The sequence below is a fragment of the Notothenia rossii genome, assembly GCF_949606895.1.
Source record: "Notothenia rossii genome assembly, chromosome: 12".
NCBI lineage: Eukaryota > Metazoa > Chordata > Actinopteri > Perciformes > Nototheniidae > Notothenia > Notothenia rossii.
This window is the reverse complement of record NC_136911.1, coordinates 17,427,568-17,443,835: the sequence shown is the minus strand read 5'-3', so window position 1 is coordinate 17,443,835 and position 16,268 is coordinate 17,427,568. Positions and strand designations below refer to the sequence as shown.

Here is a 16,268-nt window from a genome sequence, read left to right as displayed (position 1 = left end):
CCAACACACACACACACACGCACGCACGCACGCACGCACACACGCACGCACACACGCACGCACACACACACACACACACACACACTGGTGTATTGTTAATGTTGTGTCTTAACGGGTAGCAGTAAGAGAAAGGCAGGATGTGTCTGAGTGACTGGAGATTCAAAACCTCATGATGACGTTGTTTGTAAAGCAGATTGTGTTATTTGATTTTCATCATATATTTGTTGTGCTAGTGTAGCAGATGTAAATATGCAGTGGGGTTTATTTAATTGTTTCTTGTATAATCACACAAATTCTGTGTTTTATATTATTTTATTCTGTGTTCTTCATTTTATTGATTGTTAAATACCTGGCAAGGTCGGAGATCAGTGGGCGGAACCTCTGAAGTGTGGTCGCTGTAGTCAGGAGTGTATTGTTGTGAGGACTTTCCCCCATATATATTGTGTCCCTCACGTTTCCTCTGCCCTTTTGTAAACGTTCCACGTGAGAGGAGTGAATGTGGGAAACTGATGTAAAACTGATTGTTTTATCTATTGTCAGAAAATAAACAGATCGTCTCAACTCTACGCTGCCTCGGGTCTCGTCTATTCACACAACGCAGACACGCTTAACCACACCGGTTACACTAGTATTCCTTATTTTTAAAGCTTGATCTTCATTTTTTTGTTATTTTGCTTTTAATCTGTCCCTCCCTGGTCTTGTCACTTTATAGAAGTGCATCAGTTAAGACTGCAGTTTTAGGGTTTGAAGCAGGAATGTGTCTTTTATGTATTATTTTCTGTCTTTGGCCAATAAAAACCCAAATTGTAAAAAAGCAAAAAACAGACAGGCCTATTTGTGTTCTACAGACGTAGGCTGGCTGTTAAAGGCTTGACACAAACTGAGTTACTGTGCTGAGCTGCTTGTCCACCCCTAACAGAGGTACCTTGGCTAGCTGTGTGTGTGTGTGTGTGTGTGTGTGTGTGTGTGTGTGTGTGTGTGTGTGTGTGTGTGTGTGTGTGTGTGTGTGTGTGTGTGTGTGTGTGTGTGTGTGTGTGTGTGTGTGTGTGTGTGTGTGTGTGTGTGTGTGTGTGTGTGTGTGTGTGTGTGTGTGTGTGTGTGTGTGTGTGTGTGTGTGTGTGTGTGTGTGTGTGTGTGTGTGTGTGTGTGTGTGTGTGTGTGTGTGTGTGTGTGTGTGTGTGTGTGTGTGGGGTATCCCACAGAGCAGCTCTTTGTCTCAAAGTATCGGGTTGCACCAAACGAACAAAGCATCCATGGTTGCCAGTAGCGACGGGAACAGGTGAAGTGAAAACTTCAAGACGAATTTAGTTTGTGTGTGTGTTTATGTAACACTAAACTAAGAGTAGCAAAGCGAAACAAAGGCCTGACGGTTAAATAAAAAAGACTCTAACAAGCTAACTTCTAACAAGCCTCTACAGGAAGTCTTTCCATGTTTATGTCTCAGAGAAAGAGAATAAACGTTATGACTTCAATTGACTAAAATTGAGAGAAAGAGGAGAAATAGTGAGACAGAAGGAAGAAAATATAAAGAATAACACAACCAGTTAGTTTTGAAATCACGTCAGTTGCTTGAAGTTGTCTACTCAATGGAAGGCTGCATGAAAGTCTTAAAGATCATGATGACTGTTTGTGATCTTCTGATAATCATCACGTAAAGATCACAGCAGCCTGTAATTATTATTATCATGGTTATAAAGTAAGCATCTGCAACAACATGATAATGAGTCTGGTGTCAGGTAACAGGTGATTCTCTCGTGTGTCTGTGTGTATTAGGTTCCTCTCATAGTGTGTGCATTGTGTTTGACCTCGAGGACAAACAGGGGTCAGACGGGACACTAGAGGTGTACAGTGTTACATAGTGAAACATATAGCTCACAAACATGGGTTTAATAAGGAATGAAGTGTTTTAAATGATGCAGGTTATTTTGGGAAAGTGCAGGGTTTTCTTTTAAAATGTGAAGATTTATTTTATTCTTATTTCTTTGTGTTTAGACAATTTTTGAGAAAAAAGCCATTCTCTCTTATGGTGAGCAATTTCTATAAAGCGCCTTTAATGGCTAATGTTGAGCTCATACAGTAGGTGCAGACAAACATGCTATTAACACAATGATGTATTGTGTTTGGTTTTATATCATCAGACCACGTTTTGCTGCTGCCTTCCATGAGCACCAATGAGGTGTGGTTACCTTAGACTCGTGCAAGGACTACCTTCGAATTGGAATAAAAGCAAGGGAGAGATGGAGGGAGAGTGTGTGGGAGGGACGTAGAGTAAATACAGAAAAGAGCGTGGGAGGTAGAAAGAGGAGAGGTGGGAGGAAGAGGAGGAGAGGAGTGAAGGACAGTACAGGGGTCAAACTGTGCCGAAGAGAGACTGCAGGTGTCCATGATTCACAGAAAGAGTCGCAGGCTAAATGAATCGGCTTGCTCTAGCTGTATGTTGTAATTCTCCTTTCATCTGGCTGATTTCTTCTTGTGTTTCTCATCTTCTTGCATGTTAGCTACAGATAGCTACAGCATGAATACAAGGTACATTAATTGCAAACGCTGCGCTATTTTTAAATGTAGAAAACAGAAAAGTCTTAAAGAGTTGTTTTCCTGGAACTCAGGTCGCCTAAAGAATTATAAGTAATGGTTGTAATAATTATCTTCCTGTTCTAAACATTGCCTACCATAAAGCCACCTTTTCAAAGTTCCTCCTGAGTGTGGGAGGGTTTTGTATTGTTCCCCCGCTCCATTGTGCTTAATGCTTCCTGCAGAGAATAGCTTTACATGTCAACTCACGAATGCTCTTTGTAGATACAGAAAACTAAATATATATCTTAAGGTCACTAATAAGTTACCAAAAGGTCCTGTGGGAAAAAGAGAGGTATAGCAGTGTGTTGCTTTTTTATTTTGAACCTCTCAATGGGTCATTGTTCCTGCTAATGTCATCATCTTTAACTCATTCGGGTTACTCCCAGCATGCAACGGCTGCAGGCTTCATTGTTTAAACGGGTCCATATTTCCTGGAAATGTTGAAGAGATGTTGAAGCAAAAATGTTTGCTCCAAAGAATGAATTTGTCTGGAAACTTGACTTTCATTGGTTAGAGGTGGAAAGTTTCCATTTTAATTTTGGGGTTATCAATAATTGGTTAAAAGTTATTGAGGAATAGTTGTGAAAAACATTTAATCTTTCACGCATTTCTAATGTATTGGTTCATTAGCAGCTTTGACGAATGTCACATATTAAATGTTGTGGCAGTTTTTATTCTTAGCGTCATTGAGTGGTGGACTAAGTATATTTACTGAAGTATTTTTAGCTCAAACATTTCTACTGGATTAATTTGAAACTCTGCTCTTCCTCCTTTAGACATTACCCCAAGACGTCGTTCACCATCGTGGCCGACACACCGGAGAACCTGAGACTCAAACAGCAGAGTGAACTACAGAGCCAGGTACATGCACACACACACACACACACACACACACACACACACACACACACACACACACACACACACACACACACACACACACACACACACACACACACACACACACACACACACACACACACACACACACACACAGTTGGGTGTTTTGGTAAAAACAAAATGTGAAATTGTGACGGGAACAAACTTGAAGAATAAATGATGACGTACAAACATGAAGCCTGACTGCACACAAAGTGTAATTCTAAGATGTCCTCTTAGTCAAAACAGTCACCAAGCCAAACGTGAAGTTTCTTAAGAATATAAATGAAGGCTGATTGTAAATATTTGTTGTCATTTGTTTGATAGCAATTACTGTATGTGAAATAAAACGACGAGGGGAAGCTGGTTTTAGATTGCATCAGGAGAGCTACTTTTGATATTCCACATGCAGATTTACGTGCACTTTATTTCTACTCGTCTCTGAGAGATAGATTTATGTTATAGCCCCCCTCCTTCTCTTCTTCAACTATCCGATCCATGTGTCTGATGTCCCCAGAGGAGATGTTTGAATCACTTCATATTAGCGCTGGAGCATTAAAGTCGAGCTTCAGGAAGTGATTATAACAGACAAAGAGGCGTGCAGTGTGAGTGTACACACTGACCCAGTTGAGTTATGGATGAGACATGGTCATGTGACCCGGCAGTGTGTGTTTGTGTCACAGCTGAAGCAGCTGGTGTCATCAAAACTCAAGTGTGAGTGAATATCCAGATTTTAATTGATTCGACTAGATGTATTCATTCATACGTATGTACATTTCTTTTTGGATAAAACATTATAAAACAAGAATTTGGCGCCCACCTGCAGTAACCCAGAGGGCCCCATAGGGGTCACAGACCCCCTGCTGAAGACTCATGATTAAAAGTCTCTGCCATGCCTTTATAACAACAAGTTTAATTAAAAATGTTCTTCCGCAACTTTTTCCACTTAGGCGAGACATGACGAGTGGTGTATTATGTAAGGGATAATGTGCAGCGACGTGGTCTTTATGGGGAAAAGAACACTCGACAGGCTGATCAAGCGGAGGGGATCTGGATCTGCATGAAGGCAAACTGGATCTGCATGAAGGTGCAGATGCACGCAGTTTGCTTTTCGGCCAAACTGTATCCAATTAAATCGACCGAACTTCTTTCTGCAGATGTGAGCGCCCTTAACAACGGTCAATAAGTCCTTGACAGCGGTCTGTCTGTTCTGTATTAACAACGTGTCACGTGTTCTGAATTTACCAATCAGAATCGAGTATTCAACTAGCCATCTAATAAATATATTTATCTAAAATGTGACTATCTGCATCCTTATTACTTTTTCTGGATTTTGATGCTCATACTTTTAATTTTACTTTTAAATGCTGTACTTGGAACTTTATTTGTACACTGTGGTGTTACAGGTTACCACTGATATTTGGTCTTTTTAATTTGGTATATTGATAAAAAAAATTGAATATCACAAATCTTGGACTTTAAACTAGCAAAATTATGAATTGAAACAGGAAATATCAGATCATAGAACAATTTTAAAAGACTGGGTGTTTGATGTCATTCACTCTACTTTAATATTTCATCTGATAGGCTCAGAGTATATTGCTTTTGTTTACGTAAACTATAGGGCAGGGATCACCAACTACATTTGACCAAGGGCCAACATTTATCCAATAGACACTTTCGCGGTCCAGCGATTTTTATATATAGCCCAGAATTTTGTAGTTGTTGTCCGGGGGGGGGGGGGGGGCAGCGGGGCTACTGCTGCGGAGCGCATAAAGCAGACTCTTCACCGCTCTTCACGCTAACAAAGGATCACTTATTCTTCAGGGCAGGGAAGGCTACGCAGTCTACTGTCCCGCAGCTGCTGCCTCTCTGTTGGACTCCGGTACTGCACATTACTCACGAGACGTTGTAACCACTCCGCCAACGCCACAGTCACCCCCGCCGGATGAGAATGTCTGGCGGGCCGGATGTGGCCCGCGGGCCACCAGTTGATGGTCGACTCACTGCTATAGGGGAATAACTCTCACCAGTGTGATTTTGGTGAGATTATGACCATGCTGGCCAAGGTTACAGAGCGGATGCAAAATCCTGCAGCCATAACACCAGCTCTGCCAGATATAGAAAGTCCCATTTGATGAATTCACATACTGTACATTGTCATTGACTTATACTGAAATATTGAAATAATTGAGTCACTTTAATCAATGCAGAGAACATTGCAAATATATAAGGGGAATATTCCTTTAATATCCTTTTAATATATTTGTGTTTTCTTTCCTGCAGGTGAGGTATAAGAAGGACTTTGAGGAGAGTAAAGGTCGAGGGTTCAGCATCGTGTCCGACACTCCAGAGATGCAGAGACTCAGACGGACCCAGGAGCAGATCAGTAATGTATGTTCACACACACACACACACACACACACACACACACACACACATATACATATATATATATATATATATATATATATATATATATATATATGTTACTGTTTGTCCTGGTGTGTGTATGAAAGTAAGGGGTGCACTTTGGTCAGTGAGCACACACACACACACACACACACACACACACACACACACACACACACACACACACACACACACACACACACACACACACACACACACACACACACACACACACACACACACACACACACACACACACACACATATATATACTATGTTACTGTTTGTCCTGGTGTGTGTATGAAAGTAAGGGGTGCACTTTGGTCAGTGAGCACAATCACACACATACACAAAATATCGACAAGTGTTGAAGATATCAGCTGAGTGATGAGGAGCTTCTTATGGAACCAATGAATAAGTAAGTAAGTATTATTTTTCATTTTTTATGTGTTTTTAAGCCAGTCAATATGTCAGTTATTCAATTAGATAGTATTAACAAAAGAAATTAATGTTTTAATGTTGCATGTACATCAGCAACATCCTGAGCACGACTTATGTCTAACATATTTTAAATACCAGTGTCTAACATACAGTGCATTTTATATAATGGACATTCAGAGCTCCAAGAGACAAGTAGGCTGAAGATTAACCAACATTTGAATAATTAAATAATACTTTGCAAAGTGTCTTTAGAAAAGTCAATAATGAATGAGGTGGAGGATGTAGAATCCCATCATGTAAACAATTCATTATTAATTATATCGAAACAGCTCGGAGTGTAATATGTAACGTAGATATAAGTAAAATACTTATTTAATAGAAGCAAAAACATTTGGGAGTAGGGCTAAACAATCAGCCACGTTTGTAAATGTGCTTTTAATTCAACTGTATATTAATTACATTTTAGTTTTATGGTAACAATACAGCTTTTAAACATAAAAGTTACAATTGTGTATGTTTAATTGTTGTATGTGTGTGAGGGTGTGTGTGTGCACAGATGCTTCTCCCATGTGACCCAGTGACCCAGTGACCCAGCAGATGATGCCAAGGTAGTGTGTGTTTATCTTTTCATTGTATGTTGATCATATAAAAACAGGAAGAATGTTGGTGTAAAAGCATGAAATGCACATTAAACATTCATTTATGTGCATTAAAAAAACATTACAATGCACTATTCTGGTCTGCAGTAGAATATGTTATTAATATTTTAATCTTAAATGTACTATACTTGTAGGTCACTTTGTGAGACACAGATTCAAAGATGGGACAAATAAAGTATTCTATTCTAGTTTGTTTTTTATATTCTTGTTTTTATTTTCTATACTTAAAACGTTTTTTGTGTCTTCCCCTGTGCTGCAGTAACACATACATTTGTCCTTTGGGGCTTCAAAAACATTTATTTGATCTTAAAGTAAACAATAAATCCCCTTTTTAAAATGTGTTAAGTGACCTTTTTCACACATCACATTTGGGCTTTGATTTGATCCTCCTGCCTGTTCTCCTTCCCTTTGTTGTTCTGTCCTCTCCTCTGTGCTCTCTGTTTCTCTCCCCTCTCCTCTCTTTACCTGACCGAGTGATCCCATTATTCCGCCGCGGTAATACACCCCGGATTCTCTCATCTCATTTGCTTCACTTTAATTAATTCACACACATTAACTCTCTCTGTGTGATATTCAACAGCCCTACACTTTTATCTTATTACTCCGCTCTTCTCAAGGTCGAAGAGAGAGAGTAGAGGGTGGAATTTATGTTTAAAAATGTTTCCTGATCTCACAGAAAATACATAATTAGCATTCATCGTCAGTTTCTGCATGCAGAGCAGTGTTTTCTCCCTGCCAGTGAACCATCAGGATGAGATCACAGCTTTGTGTGTTTCTGAATGTATTATCTGTGACGCAGAGAGAAACAGAGGTTTTTTCATTTTCCTTTTTTCACCACCTGAAAGCTGTGTCTCTTAATTTAGCACCGACTAGAGACAGATTTATTCCCAGAGGTGTACTGCAGACTCAGCTGTTATTCAGACAGCCATGTTGTGTTTAAAGACCTCTGTAATCAGGATGAGTCTCTGTTTTTATGTTTTATTGTGGGTGTGACTACAGATTAGAAAGATTAATCGCACAAAATACACTCTACATTTGGCGGAGGTGGAAAGTCGACCGAAATGTTACTTTATGCAATAATTCTTTTTTTGATGCTTCTTTCATGCAGAATAATTACAAATTGTACTTTATAGATGGGGTGATACTCATTGCGAATATATGTCTATTGTCATCAAACACAGAATTGCCCACAAGATATTTAAATGTTTCTGTTTTGATTTTGGGATATATCACTATCAGATGTTGTAAGGCCTTTAATGCAGAATAACCTCTTCATCACCTGTTTGTTGTTGTTTGATAAATAAGTGTTTTCTTGCTGTTGTTGTTGAGGATAAATTGTTTTTTCTTGTTGTTGTTTAGGATAAGAGAGTGTTTTCTTGTTATTTTCATGGATACACTATTGTTTCCGTGTTGTTGTTAAGGGTAAATGAGTGTTTTCATGATTTTGTTAAGGATACACTTGTTTTTTCTTGTTGTTGTTGTGAACCTTCTCGTTGTGTATCAGCAGATGGGCGCTGTCCTGTTTACCTCGGCTGCCATCTGACGCTCCTCACTGCCAGATACCTGCTGCTGTCAGGACTCTGTCGCAATACTATTCATCTTTATGGCGAGTAATGTCAACAACCACACAGAGGAGGTTAAGAAGTAATGGCTTTTATTGTCATTAGTTTGTGTACATACCTTTACCATTAATCTCCCCAATCATTGCATTGCTCTACATCTCACAGCGTTTGCAATTCAGTAAGCTACATTTCAGGCTCTAAACTTTAAAAACAGGCTATAGGACACTTCACATTAGCTTTAAAGATTGTCATAAAAGACTGATATATCCATGCTCCCCTGAAATGTGAGACCTCCTTTTGTATTTTAAACTAAAAGAAACGGTAGCTTCACTGAAAAAATAACAAATAAAAACGTATATTACATCGGGAATTATTAAAAAGTGGATTCAATGCACTGAAGTGATTACATAAACTTCACTTTAAAGCAAAAGTAAAAACATAATTTGAACTTTCTTTCTGTTGATACTTAATTTTTATTTTTTAAATGGAATAAGAAATCTTAACATTAACCACTAAAGGAGCTTTTGTATCCGTTCCTGCCCCTAAAGCTTGTTGCTTGAGTGTTTATTTACCTGAGAGATATGTCAGCAGTCAGTCAGTGTGTGTTGTGTTAAAACAAACACACTCTGTCTTAATGACCATTACCACCTGGACACACACATGCAGGACAGCTAGTACAAAAAGGAACGTTGCAAGAGCATTCCTTTCAGCTTACGATATTTTCCGAACTCACCTTCAACCCTCCACACACACACACACACACACACACACACACACACACACACACACACACACACACACACACACACACACACACACACACACACACACACACACACACACACACACACACACACACACACACACACACACACACACACTCTGTACCCAGCCGGGCACTGTGTTTGGATGAAGGGCACGGTGGTGATAAGGTTTTGAGTAGGGGGCTAAATGTGGACGTTAAAAGTGATAAGAAGTTCCCAACGAGCGACAGAAGACAGACTGACATCACATGAGGCGGACGTTAGTCGATTTTAGACGTTAAGGAAGACTGAGGAGTGAGAACAATCTGTAAAACAGCATCTAAAACTTTCAGGAGACGAAATAGTGACATCAGTTCTCTAGTAGGAGGGCATCTGGATATACTGAGTAAACAATAAGCAACGCTTGGAGAGAAAAATTCTATTAAGAGACCCTACATCGGACAAGGTGAGTGTAACGTTGAGCTCATTTGATGATAGGTTGCTAAAGAGGATAACGTTTGTGAAGAGGCTGGTAATTACTGACCTCTGATTGATGACCTTAAAGAAAAGGAAGGCCGAGCATTGAGGAATTTAACAAGATGACTTTGATGACGCTGAAAATGTCACCTTGAGCGGAAAAGTTAGTCTGTGAGTTGAAGCCTGAAGTTTTAGTCAGTTTGTTCACGTGTCAGGCCTTTTTTCATTCAAAATAATGTATGCTTATGATTGAGCTTTCTTTATTAGCACATATGTGGTAAACACGAGATTCAAAGTGTTGCTTTTGGATGATTCTTTGTGGAGAAACAAAAGCTATATAGATCAAAAGATAAGACCAAATATCACGTAGTACAGTATATACAGTATATTTGTATTATATGTCAGATTCAAATGTGTACTTTTAGGAATTGCATGAATAAATGAAAACAGCATATCAAGTCAAATGCGTTTTTTCCTCAGAGGTGACGACATGGAGGAAGAAGAGACTCCAGCTGCAGAGAGGAGAGAAGTTCTGACCGGGGAGAAGGAGAGGATGGAGGTGGAGGCGCAAACTGAGAAACCAAGCAAGGAGGAGAGAGAGGAGGAAGGAGGAGAGGAGGAGACAGGAGAGGAGGAGACAGGAGAGTCCTTGCAGGAGACCCTGGTTGCGAAAACGTTTTTTTCCGCAACTACAAGAAGTACGATCGTGGAGGAGACGTTGGAGGAAACTGAGAAAGCTAAAGAAGATGAGGAAGGAGGAGAGGAAGATGAGGCTCAGGCTAAGAAGGTTCTGGGATCCTGGGAAGCAGAGGTGAGTTTGACTTTTAAAACTCAACATAAACAACAAAAGTCCTTATTCAGCTCAATAAATCCTAAAAATAATCAGATAAGAAACCAAAGAAAGGAAATTCATGATTCAAAGATCTGTGGGTTCCTACAACTACTTGATTCGTGTGGAAAACATTCCTCTGCTTTGTGTTCATGTGAGAAGACAGCTAATTAATTATGTATGTGTACTCGTATGATGTCTCAGCTTTTTAATGATCTTATTTCAGGATGGTTTGAATTGTGTAAAGGGACAAATTCCAAAAGGCCACACATTGTTTCCAAACTGCAGCTGAATGTTTTTGAGGTTTTGTTCCTGATGAAGTGCAGATGTATTCCTCGACTCTGCAGCTCTCATACGGCTTAGAGAGGATTAGTGAAACCATTATTAGCCTCTGATATTGGGGCTTTTAGGAACTGATAAAGGAGGCGAAGGATTAACACTGCATGATTCAGAAAAGGCTGCTTACAGATTTCAACATCTCAGTTTTATAAGAGATAATTCAGTTTGGCAATATTACTAATTATAGGTGCAACAGAGATTATATTTTATGATGGTTTAAAACAGAGAGGCTCCTTCACTCAGAAAGTGGATATTTTTACAGATGAACTGCACAAAATTGTGAAGTCAAATGTGCATGTATGTGCTTTTTAGGTGTCCTCTGATGAAAAGCCTCCTCTTCCTGACCCTGCGTTCAACAGGAGGTGCAGCCTGATCGTCAGTGAAGTGAGTCACTCTCAGATCATTTTGTTATTTATACAAATATCTCTAATAAATTGTAATTCATTTATTATAAAAAGAAGAGCTGTGCTTTCACAAACATATTTACACACTTAGAGTATTGATACATGTTCATCAGTAATGTGGATATCATGACTAAGTGGGTAAAGACAAATCATACACATTATATGTTATTAGAACACAACACCACTTTACTGTAATGCTGCCTTTAAAACCCCTTGGGAAAACAAAACTTATGCCAAACAACAATATCCACATTTATGAGAATAGCTAGTCTCGTATCGCAATAAAGATATAATATCGATATAATACCCAAAACAGCAGTACAGTAGAAAATTACTACATTTTTCTTGGAAATGCAGTGAAAATTAAGTATAATGCTGACATAATATAATATGATATGATAAAATATTATAATATAATTAAAATAGAATATATATAATATAATATACTATTATATAACATTACATACTATAATATAATAAAATATTTTATATGATATCATAAAATATTGATATTTTTTCAAGCCCTGGTTTGAAGAAATAACCTGAGATAATCCAACAGTAATATATCCAAAGAATCCCCTCCATGGTGAGCGCAGTGTTGCATCTGTGTGATGGTGACCCAGATATTCTGGTGTGTAATATCTACTGCAGCTTCACCTCGTGAATCGAAATGTTCTTGAGTGTGAACGTCCTCTGCTGCCTCTGATATTAACCGGGTTGCTATTGGTAACCATCCCTCTAAAGGGGCAATGACTGGCCTTTTTTCAACCCGAGGAGATGTGGAAAAATGTGAAGTATTTCAGAGCAGTGAAATGCTGAATGAGGGTGACGCTGGTGCAGCATGTGGGAGGCGAGAGATTGATTCCCTGTGAGTCAAAGTTGGCAGAATAACTGCAGAATGACTCATCAAGTGAACGCACGCTATAAATCCTTCTTCCTGTCTCTCCGCCTCATTTAAATATACTTAAAATGTCTATTTTTCCATAGTTACTGGCATAATGTAGTAGTTCTTTAAATTATTCATTATTTAAATTAACCTTTTTTATTTATGTGTTTCTGAGTGTTGCTGCGAAGATAAACTTTGAGCAAGAAAATGTAAAGTCGTTGAACAACAGTTCAGAGATCTTGTTGTTACCATGGATACGCACGCCTCTTTAAAGTTTAGCTTCATGCTGCTGTAATGCCAAGAGACAGCTCATGCAGAGAACATGTAGTGAATTTATTCATTTAAAATAAGGTCCAATTAGTTTTAAATGTCTAAAATCAATCTTTCAACATTATAAATAAAAAGTAGGATTTTTATTTAAAATGTGTCTAATATTATCATTTGAAATAATGTATTGAAGGCCTTTTGAATTCACTTCAATAGGCACAAAACGTTTTATGAATGATTATTTTGGTAAAACGTTACCTTTCGCAAATAATATATGTTCTATTTTCTTTATTTTGGTTATTGCAATTTGCATTTATTAAAGGACATTTATATTCATTTTATGGATGAAAAAAACAGCACATGAAGCAAACATGTTTAATAGTAGTTATCTAAAAAAGAGGCCTTCATTTGTATTAAAATGCTTTAAAGTAATTTAACAAAAGTTTGTCAACATTCCAAATCGTATAAAGCATTGTTTTATCTTAAACATAATCATAATTTAAATCAAATGTTCGTCCAAATAAAGACACCTGAATGCAATTTATATGACATCTTCTGTGCATTTGATCTATCTTCCCCCTTATGTGAATGCTCTGGTATTTGTGCATCTCTTAAATGTTTTAGACAAGACATAGCAGCCGTTTTTATACGTAATTTATTAATGCTACACACAAAGAGAGAGACTACGACTCTGCAAAACATCCAACGCATCGTCCTCCTGAGGATAGAGTTCAACAGGAGTTCAGCTTGCACACACACACACACACACACACACACACACACACACACACACACACACACACACACACACACACACACACACACACACACACACACACACACACACACACACACACACACACACACACACACCCGCACCCACATTTCTCTTGCTTCCTGCAGGTGAAGTATAAGGAGGACTTTGAGAAGATGAGGGGTCAGAGTCTATTTGTTCCTGGAGCCGAACTCATCCACTCCAAGAACATCAGTGCCGTGATATCTGAGGTACACACACACACACACACTCTCACACACACACACACACACACACACACACACACACACACACACACACACACACACACACACACACACACACACACACACACACACACACACACACACACACACACACACACACACACACACACACACACACACACACACCTAATGAGGAGTGTATGTGACGTAATGCATTTACCTTAACACCAGTTATAAACCTTTAATCAGCCCATTCAAGAAGCAAGAAGCAGCCTAGAGTAGATCTCCTCACTCTCTAAAATAAACACTCTTTATGTCTAGAAATGGAAGGATAAAATGATGTCGATCCATCACCGTGATATTTGTTTCTGAAATGTGTTTCAGTCGAAGTACAAAGAGGAGGGGAAGAAGGAGGCGTCCATGTCTCTGTACTCCATTTTGCCGCAGACCCCTGAGATTCAACACGCCAAAGAGGCCTCACAGCTGCAGAGCGACGTACTGACACTTATAGTTACAGTGTTTATCTGAGTTATGTAAAAACACTTTCTACCGTGTGGAGAAAGTGACTGTTTGTGTTTGTGTTCCAGCTGAAGTACAAAGAGAAGATGTCCCCCTCTCTTTACTCTCTGCTGCCAGAAACCACAGAGACTCAGTTTGTCAAGGAGCTGACGGAGATACTCAGCGAGGTCAGACGGGATGGATGGGTTAATGCATGAAAGGATGAATAGATGATAGATGGAGGGGTGTGTTCTGAAGATGGGATGAATACGTGATACATCGATTGATGAATAACGCTATGGATACAAAATGTACACATGGGTGGATGGTTGAATCGATAATGTATTCATTGGTGGAAGGATTCATTTATGGTGTCGATGGATGGAGAGTTTTTCATAAAGGGAAGGATGGATGGACAGTCAACATTATTTAAAAAATGAACGAAAGACTGATGGAGGGACAGATGATGGATGGGTCTATGTTTGATAGATGAATAAAAGTGGATATAAATGGATACCTAGAGGATGAATGAATAAACAGATAGATGGATGAATGGAAAACATCTTGGATGAATGAATGATCCACTTATGATGAAACTCTGTCTGCTCCTCAGAACAAGTACAAGGAGGAAGGGAGGAAGGAGATGAGCAGCAGTTTGTACTCTCAGATGGCAGAAACTTCTGAGATGCAGCTGGCCAAAACCGTACACCAGTTTCAAAGCGAGGTATATCTTTTTTTGGGTGTTTTTCAACATATTTCATCAGATAAACCCAGAGTGGGCATTAACACATTAAGATTATTTAATGCTGCAACCGCAGGCTTGGGGCTTCCCACTGCAAATGATTAAATACATAAAGCAAACACAGAAATATGAATTCAAGTTTAAGATTTCCATCTGCAGTCCCTGGGCAGGCACACACATTGCAATCAGCTAAAAACATTACATAATATCTTTCACATTAACAATTATGAATATATATCAAAGCACGGATTCAATTGTAAGAATGTAATTACCTGCATATTTACCAATGCAACTATAGTCAAAGTCAACTTTATTGTCAATCTTCCAGTTTGTTTGTACAGACAGAGAGATTGAAATGCCGTTTCCCACAATCCCGAATATAAAAACAAATGTATATAAAAATATGAGTGCAAATTTGTATATATATATATATATATACAGTATACAGTCAAAGACACATTTTTACATGTGCACACATTAAGACCTAAATAAAAACACAACAATCAATATATACTAAGAATGATTTTTGAATACAGTGAAGTGAATTTTTGCAAGTCTGGTTGCTCAATATATATTATTTTACGTCATGGGAAAAATAATGAAAGTTTGTGCACGTTGTGGCTGGAAGCATATTCCAATGCACCATGGCCGTAAATGAAAAAGTATAAAAAAAGAAAAAGGCTCCTCAATGGCGAAGATCAGCATTGTAAATACCAATCAAAGTTCCCAAAACAAACTGAGATTTTGAAAACTGTCAACAACATTAAGGTTCCGTCATGAGTATAGTGCTCGAGTGAATGTTATTTTGACACACAGTGATTTGTTTCAGAAAAAGTACAAAGAAGACGGGAAGAGGAGGGCCTCCATCTCTCTCTACTCCCAACTCCCAGAAACTCCAGAAATACAGCACGCTATGGAGATGTCCCAGATGCAGAGTGAGGTACATAGAAACAGACATAGAAGGGAAGCCACAGGAATTCTGGGAAATGTAGTCTTAGTAGTGACACTGAGCACTCATCTCTCTCTCCTGCAGGTGAATTGTCGGCCCAGTCTTTTGGTGAAAGGCGCTCCTTCCTCTCTGTACTCCCAGCTGACCGACACCTCAGAGATCCAGTTCGCACGAGAGATGACGGAAATGCAGAGCGAGGTAAACACTGTCTACAGAGAAGTCTTCTTTTAGACTTTAGATAAAGAGCACTTTATCATATTTTCTTGGAGAGTTTAGTTTGTTTGGTCACAACCAGGCGAGACTGTGTTTTGATCGAGCCGTTCATAATGTCTCAAACATTCCAGCCATGATCCTGCACAGTTTACACATCTTTAAATCCACACTATCTCATTGCATTCTTTACAAAAATGTATATTGTTTTATTTAGTTGTATTACTTTGGTTTATTATACTGTATTCCAACGTATTTCTTTATACTGTGCATTCTATAGATACTCTATAAATATATATCAGTCTAGTATGGTTATGTGTATATTTCGACTCCTGTACAATACTTGTGAAACCTTCATTCCCCAATCTGTGATAATCAAACGCAAATCTAACAATATATGTATTTAAAAGTACTTG

General features: G+C 38.7%; 2 protein-coding genes and 1 long non-coding RNA gene across 8 annotated transcripts in view; 2 read left to right on the top strand and 1 right to left on the bottom strand.

Moving 5' to 3' along the window:
* LOC307026420 (LIM zinc-binding domain-containing Nebulette-like) overlaps positions 1-5,895 on the top strand; it is a gene marked incomplete at its 3' end in the record, with an annotated part of 29,585 nt that extends 23,690 nt beyond the window's left edge. The window contains exons 3-4 of the mRNA XM_079661805.1: positions 3,351-3,435; positions 5,740-5,895. Coding sequence (XP_079517931.1) covers positions 3,351-3,435; positions 5,740-5,895 — 241 coding nt within the window. The remainder of the gene's footprint in view (positions 1-3,350; positions 3,436-5,739) is intronic.
* Positions 1-16,268, bottom strand: part of LOC307026289 — a 340,364-nt gene that overhangs the window by 104,762 nt on the left and 219,334 nt on the right. The window lies entirely within an intron of this gene.
* LOC307025996 (uncharacterized protein) overlaps positions 6,034-16,268 on the top strand; it is a 42,521-nt gene continuing 32,286 nt past the window's right edge. Inside the window, exons 1-10 of one of the 6 annotated variants that reach the window (XM_079661042.1) lie at positions 6,034-6,914; positions 8,473-8,571; positions 10,228-10,558; positions 11,228-11,299; positions 13,376-13,477; positions 13,838-13,948; positions 14,041-14,139; positions 14,565-14,675; positions 15,523-15,633; positions 15,727-15,840. In XM_079661042.1, coding sequence (XP_079517168.1) covers positions 10,238-10,558; positions 11,228-11,299; positions 13,376-13,477; positions 13,838-13,948; positions 14,041-14,139; positions 14,565-14,675; positions 15,523-15,633; positions 15,727-15,840 — 1,041 coding nt within the window. In that variant the 5' untranslated portion in view covers positions 6,034-6,914; positions 8,473-8,571; positions 10,228-10,237. Of the gene's footprint in view, positions 6,915-8,404; positions 8,610-10,227; positions 10,559-11,227; positions 11,300-13,375; positions 13,478-13,837; positions 13,949-14,040; positions 14,140-14,564; positions 14,676-15,522; positions 15,634-15,726; positions 15,841-16,268 lie in introns of those variants that run through there. The other 5 variants (XM_079661040.1, XM_079661044.1, XM_079661041.1 and 2 more) reach the window with 5 other exon arrangements.